The following is a 12995-nucleotide window of genomic DNA, read 5'->3' as shown; positions in this document are numbered from 1 at the left end:
AATAATCCTTTGTATTAGATATTATGGATTCTGTTTCCTAACTGGACCCTGACTGATAGAGAGAGTACGTGGCCAGTCAAAGGTTGTGTGATTAATCAGACTTCCTCCAAACAACTAGTGGTAAGACTGAGTAAACTAAGTGAATAAAAAAATATGAAAATAAAATAAGAAATCTGACATGACCAAAGAGAATTCCACAGGGCTTGTTAGGATAGAAGCATTAAGGGAAATGTATACTAAGGAAAAATGCCTGAGGCCTGCAAGCACGTCAAGAGCCTACCAAGATGCTGAATGTGTATTTTATTTTGGGACTATGACAGACAGATACACATACACACATACACCTTCCCCCAGCGTATACAGAGGCAACTAAACAGTCAAAATAAATAAAAGCTTATTTAAAAGTTCCACTCAACTCAAACCTTCATATACTTGGGAATGTCAGTACATTTTCATGATCGATATAAAATGGGGAAGGGCTTCCTAAAATAAGAACACATACACTGAGCTTCTTAAAATTTTAAAATATTCTTAGGCTCAATTCATTAATGAGACCAAAGTTTTGAGCTCAATTATGACATGAAGGCTTACGTTTAAATCTGTTCTAGTGGTAATGACTGCACGTGTAACATTGGCTATCAGCTTCAAATGTGTGTTAGTGAACCCCAAGAATGGTCAGAACAGAGAGAGCTGGAAGGAGTAACCCATGGTCATTATTGAAAAACAGTGACTTTGTAAATTTTGCCACAAACGTATGACCTTACTTTGTCTATTACCACCAAATATCAGACCTATCTTAAGTCTAGAAAAAGAAAAATATACATCTCTCTCTATATATATAGATATACACACATATATATATGTAATCAAACAAAACAAAACCCTCAGTGCAGTTACTGTTACCACTAATATTTACAACTCAAAAATCTACAAGATTAAAAAAGTATTGCTATTTTGGCATCCTACTGTTTGCCTTTCCATTTTAGCTCGTAATAACATACCGCGGATAACCATATAAGTGCCGTAATTTATGTAATATTCTGCTAGTCCCTCAGTGTAGTTCTTGATGAAATTCCAACTCTCTCTACTTGGCTCCACATAGGAGTTAGATGCTCATTCTCATGATATCTTACTGATATTTAGGAGCACTGACTAAGACAAGCTCCAGAGTAAGACCGTTCTTACAGCTAACCAAAAATGCTCAGAATACAGACTCCGGATAATTAAGTTTCTGTCATCATTCCAAGCTCCTGTGCCTTTAAACTGACCCATGGAAAGAGGCACATTGATGTTTCAGGTCAAAATTTAAGATGCTGCAAGTGCGGTTGTGAAGGTTACGGTGAACAGTTTGATTTCTCCTGATGCTCCAGAATTGTGGCTATGCCCCAAAATTAAGAACAAAAAGCATGAGAATCGTCGTATTCTAGCTCGAAAAATTTCAAAGTCCTGCCAGTGTTTGGAATGAACTACCCTCCCGAAGGTGGAAATCAACTCGACCTCAGACTTTCAGCCACCAAAGTCAGTATCAAAAAAAAAGAGGGGCTCTGAGGTCAGAGGAGTTGCCCTGATGGAATGGGAAGCAGATTTTTGTGACAAAAGTGGCATTTTAGAACAGGGTACCTCTCCCTTAAAATGTAGAGAGAGCTCAAAAAATCAATTTATAATGTTTATGAATGCCTGGCAAAGCAAAACCTTTTGTTTTTGTTTGCTTATACAGGTGAAAAACCTGCAAATTTGTCTCCCTTCCCATTGGGTTACCAGAGAAAGGGAGAGGTAATATTGCGGAGGATGACGAAGGAAAGAAGGGACAAGGGCCTCTCCTCTACTTCCCATCCCCTGAACCACAAGGAAGGTGGATGGATCTCTAAAGATCCATCAGGCCTGGAAGAGGGTATGCCTCAGGGGCAAATGAGATCATGAGTCACATACTTACAAAGGATGGAACTTGGGTTTTATTCACAAGGTACTGATGAATGAAAAAATATTTTGTCAAAAATTTATATCACCGAGCACTATAGTTAGCAATACATTTTTATAGTTAGCAATAGAAATGGAAGACTGATATCTTTACTGAAAAATTGACATTCTTAACTCTTTAAACTTAATCAGTTAATTGACGTGTTTATGGCTGGTGGAATATGATGACAGATTGGCATACAGAAAATATCAGAATATTCTCTAGCCTACCCAGGGAGAACAGAAGATGCCCAAGGGCTCCCAAAATTAACATTCCTGCTCACTTCCTGTTTTCCCACAGTCTTTCACTCACTCTGTTACCTATTTAGAAGGTGCGCTCTGTATCTATAGCACCTACAGATGAACCCACTGCAACACCATTTGCTCTGGGATATGTCTGTTGAAACATTTACACAGGCTTAGTTTTTTCCCACTGAAAAATATACTTAAACTATGTGTTTTGAGTTTCCCCTGGAATGAACATGAGTGGTCATTTCTTATACTTCAGGTTCTGGTTTTTTTTTTTTTTTTCCCCCTCCAACAGAAGGACTACATCACGCCTTCTGGAACTTCAGATTTTACAATCCTCTTGGGTTAATCAGCATTGTCCAGCCCCCTGTATGGCCCCTAACACCCATTGCTAGCATAAGAGATATTTGTGAACAAAGTCTTCCAGAGTTTCCTCAAAATAATATTCTCGATTTTATTCAAAAACTGAAATATTGGATAAGTCCTTAAATGATTTCCAATAAATTCAGTTTGGGTATAAAACAGAAACTGTTCCTCCACATACCATTTTTAACTCTACCATTAACCTTTAGCTCTGTCATTTTTAAATGCACACATATATTCAGTATAACATCAATAATTCCTGCTAAACAGACAACTTAAAAGCACACTTACAAGGCTAAGGAAAAAAAAAAGAATACTACTTCATAAAGCGATCTATGTAGTAACTCAATTCAGTCTTGTCATTAATGATTAATATCACATCCAAATCTACACAATGATAAATCATTATTTCTAATTTATATTAACCAGTGTACTGAAGTGCAGATTGTAATTTCTTAAAGTCAGAGAAACCATTATTAAAAAATTATTTCAACAAAATATCCTACTACAGAGGAAAAAAGTTGCCAGTAGAAATGGGAGATTGATTACTAAAATGTTAATGCTTAATCAAGAATTATCTTTTATGTTTCTAGCCCACCAAACCAGTTTTCCTCTTTTACCTGTCTCATGCAAAAGAAAAGACAAACTAAACACCACTTCCATAGAGGGTCAAGATTCTAATACACTTTATATTGATTTATATGTGCCTAGGAGCCCTGGTGGCATGGTGGTTAAAAGTTTGGCTGCTAGCCAAAAGGTCGCCAGTTCGAGTCCACCAGTCACTCCCTGGAAAGTCTGTGGGGCTGTTCTACTCTGTTTATAGGGTTGTTATGAGTCGGAATCAACTTGATAACAATGGGGTTTTTGGTTTTGGTTTAGTACGTATGTAAGGGACCTGTGTGGCGCAAACAGTTTGCACTCAACTAGTAGCCTAGATTGGTGGTTCAAATCTACCTAGCCGAACCACAGAAGAAAGGCCTGGTGATCTGCTTCCATAAAATACTTACCAGTGATACTACTTAGGAGCTACTGATATTACTTAGGCACAACCAAATACCTCTTAGGATTAGTTTTTTTTTTTTTTTTTTGCTTGGAAGGATTAGGGTCATGGTTTTGTGGGACAGTCCAGTCAATTGGCCTAATAATGTTTTTAGAAATTCTGTTCCACCAATAGTTCACTGAGTAGTGTCTGGGGTCTTAAGCTTGTGAGCAGCCATCAGTGAAATACAATTGGTCTCTATTTGCCTGGAGCAGCAGCAGCAGGAGACCCAGGAATCGGAGGAAGAACTGGACTGTGAGTCTAATTACCTCTGTGAACTACAGTCTCCTTTGCCTTGATACCAGAAGAACTGGCTGGTGTCTGGCTGCCATTACTGAACGTTTTGATCAAGGATTCAATAGCTGGATCCTCATCAAAAAAGGGAAAATGTGCAACAGAATTTCAAATTCTCATAAAATCTAGTCTTACTGGAACCATTGAGACTGGAGGAACCCCCAAATCTATTGCCCTGAGATAATCTTTAACCTTGAACCAAAACTATCCTCTATAAGTCATCTTTAAACCAAACAACGGCTTAGCTAAATTAGTGAAGAATGGTTGCCTTGAGCATTGTGTTCTATTAAATAGTTATATGAGACAAAATTGAGAACAGTAACTCTAAGGTACAGATGAGAAGTTTAGGGGGCAGTCAGTCTAAGTTAATAGTGGTCAAATAATTTGGGAAGAGATATCGAGAATGATGATACAACATGAAGAATGTAACCAATGTCACTGAATTGTACATGTAGAAATTGTTGAACGAGTACCAGAAAATAAAATATATAGAGATATATTATAGCAAAGAAAATTCTATGCAGCAGTTCTACTTTGTAACATGAGTTGCCATGAGTCAGGATGGGCTCCACAGCAACAAGCTTAGCATGTATATGGTGACCCCATGTGTGCTGAAGTAGAACTATGCTCCATAGGGTTTTCAATGCCTTATTTTTCAGAAGTAGATTCTCAGGCCTTTCTTCCAAGGTGCCTCTAGGTGGACTACAACCTCCAACCTTTCCAGCCAAGTGTATTAACCATTTGTACCAACCAGAGACTCCACCAGAAACAACTTGACAGCAGCTGGTTTAGGTTTTTTGTTTTTATTTTTTAACCATGTATACATATTGTGTTGATAATATGACAAACAGCCACCTTATGCAATGTCAATCAGAAAATTTTCACCTGTCACACTGTCCATGACCTCATTCTATATGAAGTATTTGTCCATGAAACTGTCCATACTTTACTTATGGATATCCAAGTAAGGACTCTCTTAGTTCTCAGTAATTCTTTTTTTTTTTTTAACTTATGCATTTTTTTTTTTTCACACTGTAGCTAGGGAGACAAGCCAGAAAAGAGAATATAAACTTAAGCAAAGGGTTTACCTGAACGCTCAAGTTGGACCTGATTATCTACTGTCAAATTAACACCCTTAATGCTCCGTGTATCAGAATAGACTAAATAGGCATGGGATAGATACATAATTTTATAACACTAAAAATACTTGTCTATTCTAAATTACCCCTCACACATTCCATTACGTAAAGTAGAAAATGCTATTTAAAAAACAAAACTCACCATATCTGTATCTGAGACAGGGCCAAAACTGGTCACGTAGATGTTAGTGAAGACTTCAGTAATGCTGTCTGATATAAGAAAAAAAGATTAAACATAGATATTACATAAAAAGGGCCACAAGACAGAGAAGTAGTCAAGTACATGGTATGGTTAGAAAGCTGTGTGAAATGTAGTAGTTTTTTTTGGGGGGGGGGTCTTTTACTTTATTTTCAACTTTCACAACCAACAAAAATATCTATACTGCTCAGTTATTTAATAGTTTTTTGCAATCCTAAACATAAAATGCCCAGTAGTGTTATTACATTCTTACTTGGAGATCATATCTGATTAGAGCATTCTATTTTCAGTTTATATTACTGACGATGAATAGTTTCTTAGAAACCATTTCAAGTGAATTAGTTTACAGTAAATTTATCGCCAATACTGAAAAATAAAGAGTATGGTTACTGTTTTAAAAAAAAAACTAAAAAGTTTTTTTTTTTTTGACTGTTTTATGTGGTCCTCAATTTGATTTTTAAACTAAGTATTTCAAATGGCACTTCATGATGGTAGAGATCCAGTTTGTAGATTATATAGAGAGCTGTATAGCTCCTCCATAAAGCAGTAAACTAGATTTTTAATCGTTATAAATAGACATAGTTCATATTAATATAAAAAGCTTTCTTACGCAGTGACATAAAATATAAAAGCAAATAACTTACATAAATCATAATGGATTACTTCCAAAACAAGTTGGCCTTTAAATGTATTTAAGAATGCTTGCAATGCTAAGACTGGATTGCATTGGATTTGAAAATAAGTAACTTATTAACCGTAACACAATTAACTGTATTGCTCTATTAACCAGGTGATTTAGATCTTTTATTTTACAAAAAGACAAATAGTAATAGGAAAAACAAGTTCAAATAAAAGGTTTAAAAAAAAAAAAAACCTTTTCAATTTTCTGCTAGGAAAAAAATACATCATTAATTTCTATCATCATGAGCTGAATGCCTCATCTACCAACAGTCAAATTTAATTCTATGCAAATATATCATTAAATATGTTTAATATTAAACTAAACATTAATTTCCAACCATCAAAGAGAGTAAACTACATCTGGCATATTGTACACACTGATGCCAAAAAAAGAAATAAAGGATTTTGAAATAAGAGAGTAAACCCTGAGTGCTTACTATATATCTGGTAATCTTTAAATGATTTGAAATATAATAATCTCCAGTTATCATTGCTAAATCTGAGTATATTGATGCATAGAAAGCTAAGGAAATGTGTCCAGTGAGCTAAAGGTTGTACAGGTTGGTATCCAGAGCTGGGAGAAAAACTCAGGTTTTAGAAACCAAACAATATGGCTTCTGAGTCCTTGGCTGACCCACCACATTATACCACAGTTAACAATATAGTTGAAACTAAAAGCGATTTAGCATTAACCACATATTTCTGTTCATTGGAATATCTTGTGCCAAATGCTTAGTCATAGTCATCCATATAATGTACCCATTCACTTTTACTTTTTATAAACTATATTATTCCAAAGGAACACTGGTGGCACAATGGTTTGAACCCACCAGTGGCTCCATGCGAGAAAGATGTGGCAATCAGCTTCCGTAAACATTACAGCCTTGGAAACCCTAAGGGGCAGTTCTAGTCTGTCTTACACGGTCACTATGAGTAGGAATTTACTCACCAGCATACAACAACAGCAGCAGCTATTACTCCAAAACCTTACATATGAAATTAATTATAGAAGTCATTTGAAACATGGATGTGCTTGTAAATTCTCAGCTTCCATCTATTCCAATGTCAGCCTCATGTACGCACTCAGAAGGTTCCTAGGATTGGCTTAATGTTCAGTTTTTGCTGTCTTGAAATTATTAATTTTGAACAAGTGTCCCTGAATTTTCAGTTTGCATAAGTCTCAGCCTTTTGGTTAGCAGCCATAGTACTTAACCACTATATCACCAGGGTTTCTTACAGTTCCATAGTGGCTTAAAATCTAACCACAATTATATTTGTAATAAGGAGCCCTGGTGGTACAATAGTTAAGTGCTCAGCTGCTAACCTAAATGTTGCTGGTTTGAACCCACCCAGCAGCTCCGCAGGAAAAAGGCCTAGTGATTTGCTCCTATATAAATTACAGCCAAGAAAACCCTATGGATCAGTTTTACTCTCTAACACATGGGGTTGCCATGAGTCAGAACAGTCCTCACGGCAACACACTTGGTTTGGTCTGGATAGTTGTTTTAGATATTGATTTAAAATGTTCCAGAGAAGAGAAATTAAAACACTAAGGTCGTTTTACTCAAAAAAGAAGCAAATGAAACTATTCTCCTTAATCTGGAGTGGTATTTATTCTGCTTAGTCTGGAGTGGTGAAGTTAAGAGAAAAGGGATGACAAAAATGTGGGAATAAATTGATGCAAGGATTTGAAGAACATCTACTGTATGCCAGATGGCAAGTAAATGGTAATGGAGGGTGTTATCAGTACCTATTGGCTGTAGTGAGAAGTTAGCTAAGAATTGGAAGAGAAAAATTAGGGTTAACCTCAAAGCACTAGGCAGTAAGAACAACACCAAAAGTTATCGAACATCGACATAAAAGCTGCCTTAGGAAAAGAAATGGCTCCATGGTTTAGTGACTTCAAAAATAAAGCTAAAGAATTATGCATTCAAAAGGGTATCTGCCAGCTATGGCAATTCAGAAAAAGAAAAATCATCAGGGCAAACACTGACCATCCAATAGTTATCTGAGCCTGGGAAAGGTATCCTTGGTCATGAAACTTCGGAACCTTGGGGATTTTTGTAGATGGATGCACAGACAGTAACCAACCAATATGGATTACTGTCAATACTATTGTTACAGTCATCCTGATTGTGAAATACTTTAGTATGATGTCTATACATATTTGATCATCTAACACAACTTGCTAGGGTTCTATATTTAAAATGCAAACTTTCATCATGAGTTTTCTTTCAGAAAAGACAGAGAGATGAGAGTATGTAGACTTAGGCTATTTCTGGACTTTCTGACAGTGATTTGTCGAAGTTGACTCATAGTTATTGCTATGTTTTAATCCCATATGGATTAAGAGAAGGATGCCCGACGTGCTCAGAAGTTAACCAAAAGGTTGATGGCTCAAACGTACCTGGTGATCTCGTTCAGTAAACAGTATAATCTAGACAACCCTATGGGACAGTTCTACTCTGTCATGTGGGGTATCGATGACTTGAAATCAACTCGATGGCACCTAACAACAACAGCACAGATTTAAGCAGGATGGAGTTGTGCTATCAACACCTGTGAAAATATTTCATAACATGTGACATATGTATGTCACAGAGTAAACAAATGAACTGATCTTCTGGTAGCAACCTCAGTCTCTGCACTTTAGACACCGTGGGTTACCTTTTCAAGTACTGACCACTTTTAGTGGCCATAGCAAGTGCTGTCCTGCCTCAGAGCCTTTAAACTGGCTATTATCCTCTCCTCTTCCATTTGTGGTTAATTGATGGTCTTTAAGTCTCAGCTTACACATCTTCTCAGAGCAGGAAGTCACTAACCTCCCTATTTAATGCACTGTCCTTTTCTCATTCTCTCTCTCAGCCACTTCCTTGTGTCTTTCATAGGACTTTTTAGAATCTGTTATTACTTTCATACCTTAATCTCTTTTTTTGCTTTGGTTTTTTAGTTGCTTTTTGTTCTGTGTTTGGTCTGTCTCCTCAACCACATACAAGCTCCTTAAAGAGCAGGGACTGTGTCATTGCTACTCACTGTGATTAGCATAATGTCTGGTGCTTGATATTTGAATAAACAAATGAGTTCTGATTGTAATTCATTTAGAACATACATATTTTTCCAAAATATTTTATCAACATTAAAAATAGTCAAAAATATCTGCCACTACTCGTAAGGAAAAGGCATCTGTCAGTTGTGAAGGCAGACCCCAACGTGTCCACTGATGGAGGAAAGATGAAATTCCAGGGAATGGGTTCCCAGTAAAGTAACAGAAAGTTGAGCAAAAGGAGAGAATGCGTTTGAAGAAATCACTGATTCAGTGGAAACCAAAATGAACTGCTGAACAGCAAGCCACTGTTAGCTGCAGAAACGCTCACCACGAGTTACCCCAAATATCAGCTAAGTATTTTACTTTAGAAACACCAAGAGTGTAATATGCAAAAATAAGAGAATCTTCCATGTAAATTTCTCAGAGGCAAAACACCATGAGGTTAATAATAGGTACTTTAGGAGAAATAAAGAATGCATGTGGTAAACTTAGAAAAATGAGTGATACTTGGGAGTAATCAAATTCAGAATGGCAGCTACCACTGGGGAGAAAAGTAGGGGAACAGCCTGCAGAGGAGCACCAAGGGGGCTTCTATTGTATTTGTATTTGTAATGTTTTCCTTCTTTCAAAATTGACCTCACCCAATTTTGACAAAATCTTAAGATTTGACAAAGCCAGCTGTTGAATTAATCATATTTTTCTCTGTACTTTTCTAAATGTTTGAAACACTTCGTAGAAAAAAATGCATGGCCCTGAAGTATATTCAAAATGAACATATAAATAATTTTAAGAAAGGTTTAAATTAATTGAATAAAATTGAATTTCATTGTTCTTCACCAGGTAATACACCATACAATATCAATTAAACCTTCTTTAAAAAAAAAAATCTGTTGGGGTGAAACTATGAAAGAACAAAAATAAAGTGCAGCTAAGATGTCTTATTCCACAAGAACCATTGAAGGCAAATATTTGATGGTAAAAAGTGGATACAGCAAACTTTGTTTATGAAGTGCTCACCATACAGTAGGAAAAACATACCATAAATATAGTACAATAAATGTCTGCCATAACTGAGAAGATAGCATATTGATGCTCAGAGGAGCATCTTGGAGAGAGACGTCTAGGAGTTTTCCTAGTTTTGTGGTTCCCAAAGGGTGGTAAGCATTCTATAGCCAACAAATTGGAGGAAGGATATTCCAGGCAGGGAAAGCCCTTGTGCAAAAATGAAATCTCCCAAGTAGTTAATTTCACGAACATGTTTAACATGTGCAAAACGGTGGGGTATCAGGTTGTAAAGAAAAGCAGACATTGTATCTCAAGAGGCATGACAGGCCTCCATAAGGATTTCGACTCATAGCAACCCTAAAGGACAGAGTAGAACTGCCCCATAGGGTTTCCACAGAGCAGCTGGTGGATTCAAACTGCTGATCTTTGGGTTAGCGGCTGGATTCTCAACCACTACACCACCAGGGATCTTTTATATACATAGAAGAAGGAAAATCACTGAAGCACTTTAATTTGGAGAATGGTATGGCCAACATTATGTTATAGAAAAATAATTCGACATGTGTGCTGAACAAATAATTTGCAAAGCTGAACTTTATGAAAAATAAAGTGGCATCAGAACTGAAGGAGGACTCATTAACAACTGTGATATACAGATGACACAACTTTGCTGCCAAAAACGAAGATGATTTAAAGCACTTACTGATGAATATCAAAGACTACAGCCTTAAGTTAGGATTACACCTGAATATGAAGAAAACAAAAATCCTCACAACTGGACCAATAAACAATAACAAGATCAAAAAAACTGAAGTAATCAACAATTTCATTCTACTTAGATCGACAATTAATGTCCATGGAGGCAGCATTCAAGAAATTAAACAACATATTACATTGGACAAATATGCAAAAAAAAAAAAAGACCTCTTTAAAGATTTAAAAAGCAAGGATGTCACTTCGATGATTAAGGTGGGCCTGACACAGGCCATGGTCTTTTCAGTCACCACATACACATGGGAAAGCTGGACAATGAAAAAGGAAGACAGAAACTAAGACGGAGCAAAGGCCCTGAGATTGGAGGGTGCCTGTTTGAAAAATAGCGAAGAGACTGGTGTGGTTAGAGGGAGAAACAAGTAAAAGAGAAATAGACTATACTATCAGGGAGGTAACAGGGGGTTGAGTGTGGAACCTAGAGACTCAGTAAGGCAGAGAACAGAGGGGTCCCCAAATCTGCAAACAAAATAACAAGAAATACGCCATGGGACAGAAACAAAGCAATCCCCCAGAACAGTGGGGCAGGGTATCTAAAAGTAGCCCGCAAACTTCTTTAAAGTTGCCTTTCAGAAGTAGCTGGAGAAAACCAGGCCCAGGGACATGCACAGAACATCCACCTGTGACTGCTGTGTGACCTTCTACCAGGGGCAGTGAGGGGCTACAGCCCCAGCCAGGGAATCGAACCCGGGGAGCAGGAGACTGCGCAGGCGCGACACCCCATAATAAGTCCTGCTATGAATCCCAGAGGCCTCCGGGACAGGAGCCATCTTGGAAAGCTGCTGCGCACACCCCTTAGTTAATATATCCCCGCCTATGTCTATGAATAAACATGAATCTTTTCCCGCCCAAGAACTTTTAAAAACTCGGGCCTGTCTTTCGTTCTGTGAGAAGAGGGTATGCGTTGCTCTAGCCCCTCCTGGTCTCTGCTTGCAAGCCTCTTCAATAAAGCTTCGCTCATGTGGAAAGCTATACGTGCCTTACCTGCTCATTCTTGACCAGTGAGAGGCAAGAACCTTATTCCGGTAACAAAACCTTGATGCATTCAAATTATGGTGTTAGTGAAGAATACTGACAATTCCACAGACTTCCAGAAGAACAAACAAATCAGTTTTAGAAGAAATACAACCTTAGAAAAGAGGATGGGGAGACTTTGGCTTGCTGACTTTGGACACAGCATCAGGAAAGACCAATGCCTACAAAAGGACATTGTGTCTGGTAAACTACTGGTCGAAGAAAATGAGAGAAACCCTCAGTAAGATGGACTAACACATTAGCCCAAATAACAGACTCAAACACAGCAATGATCTGAAAATGGTGCAGGCCTGGGCAACATATAATTCTTTTATACATAAGATCACCATGATACAGAACCAACTCAATAGCAACTAACATGAATGTGAATCAGAGGAGACTGAAGACAGTATAGCCAGTTTGGATGTTATAGATTGACTGTGTCTTCAAAAATGATAAAGTTATAACACCTGATACCTGTGACCGTAACCTTGTTTGGAAACAGACTCTCTGAAGATCTTATCAGTACATATGAGGTCATAATAGAGTGGTGGCAGTGTTAGGTGTGGTGGAGTCAGTTTTGACTCTCAGCAACCATATGTATAACACTGTCCAGTCCCGTACCATCCTCACAATCATTGCCATGTTTGAACTCATTGTTGCAGCCACTGTGTCAAACATCTCCTTGAGGATCTTCTTTTTTGCTGACCTTCTACTTTACCAACCATAACATCCTTCTCCTCAGACTGGTCGCTCCTGATAGCATGTCCAAAGAACCTGAGACAAAGTCTTGCCATCTCATGTCAAAGGAGCATTCTGGCTGTACTTCTTCCAAGAGAGATTTATATGTCCTTATAACAGTCCAAGATATACTCAATATTCTTAACAATCAGCATAATTCAAATCCATCAATTCTTCTTCAGTCTTCCTTATTCATTGTACAGCTTTCCCATGATATGAGCAGAATGAAAATGCCATGGATTAGTTCACATGTACCTTAGTCCTTTTGAACACTTTAAGGTCTTTTGCAGCAGATTTGCCCCATGCAGGGCATCGTTTGACTTCATGACTGCTGCTTCCATGGGTGTTCTTTATGGATCCAAATAAAATGAAATCCTTGACAACTTCAATATTATCTTCATCTATCATGATGTTCCTTATTGGCTCAGTTGTGAGGATTTTTGTTTCATGTTAAAGTGTAATCCATAATGAAGGCTGTAGTCTTTGATCTTCATCAGT

General features: G+C 37.5%; 1 protein-coding gene across 1 annotated transcript in view; it reads right to left on the bottom strand.

Annotated features, from left to right (window-relative positions):
- GABRA2 (gamma-aminobutyric acid type A receptor subunit alpha2) overlaps window positions 1-12995 on the bottom strand; it is a 182762-nt gene that overhangs the window by 108697 nt on the left and 61070 nt on the right. The window contains exon 4 of the mRNA XM_049886312.1: window positions 5183-5250. Within this exon, the coding sequence (XP_049742269.1) occupies window positions 5183-5250 (68 nt within the window). The remainder of the gene's footprint in view (window positions 1-5182; window positions 5251-12995) is intronic.

The sequence above is a fragment of the Elephas maximus genome, chromosome 5 (assembly GCF_024166365.1).
Source record: "Elephas maximus indicus isolate mEleMax1 chromosome 5, mEleMax1 primary haplotype, whole genome shotgun sequence".
Lineage (NCBI taxonomy): Eukaryota > Metazoa > Chordata > Mammalia > Proboscidea > Elephantidae > Elephas > Elephas maximus.
This window is presented reverse-complemented; position numbering and strand designations above follow the sequence as displayed.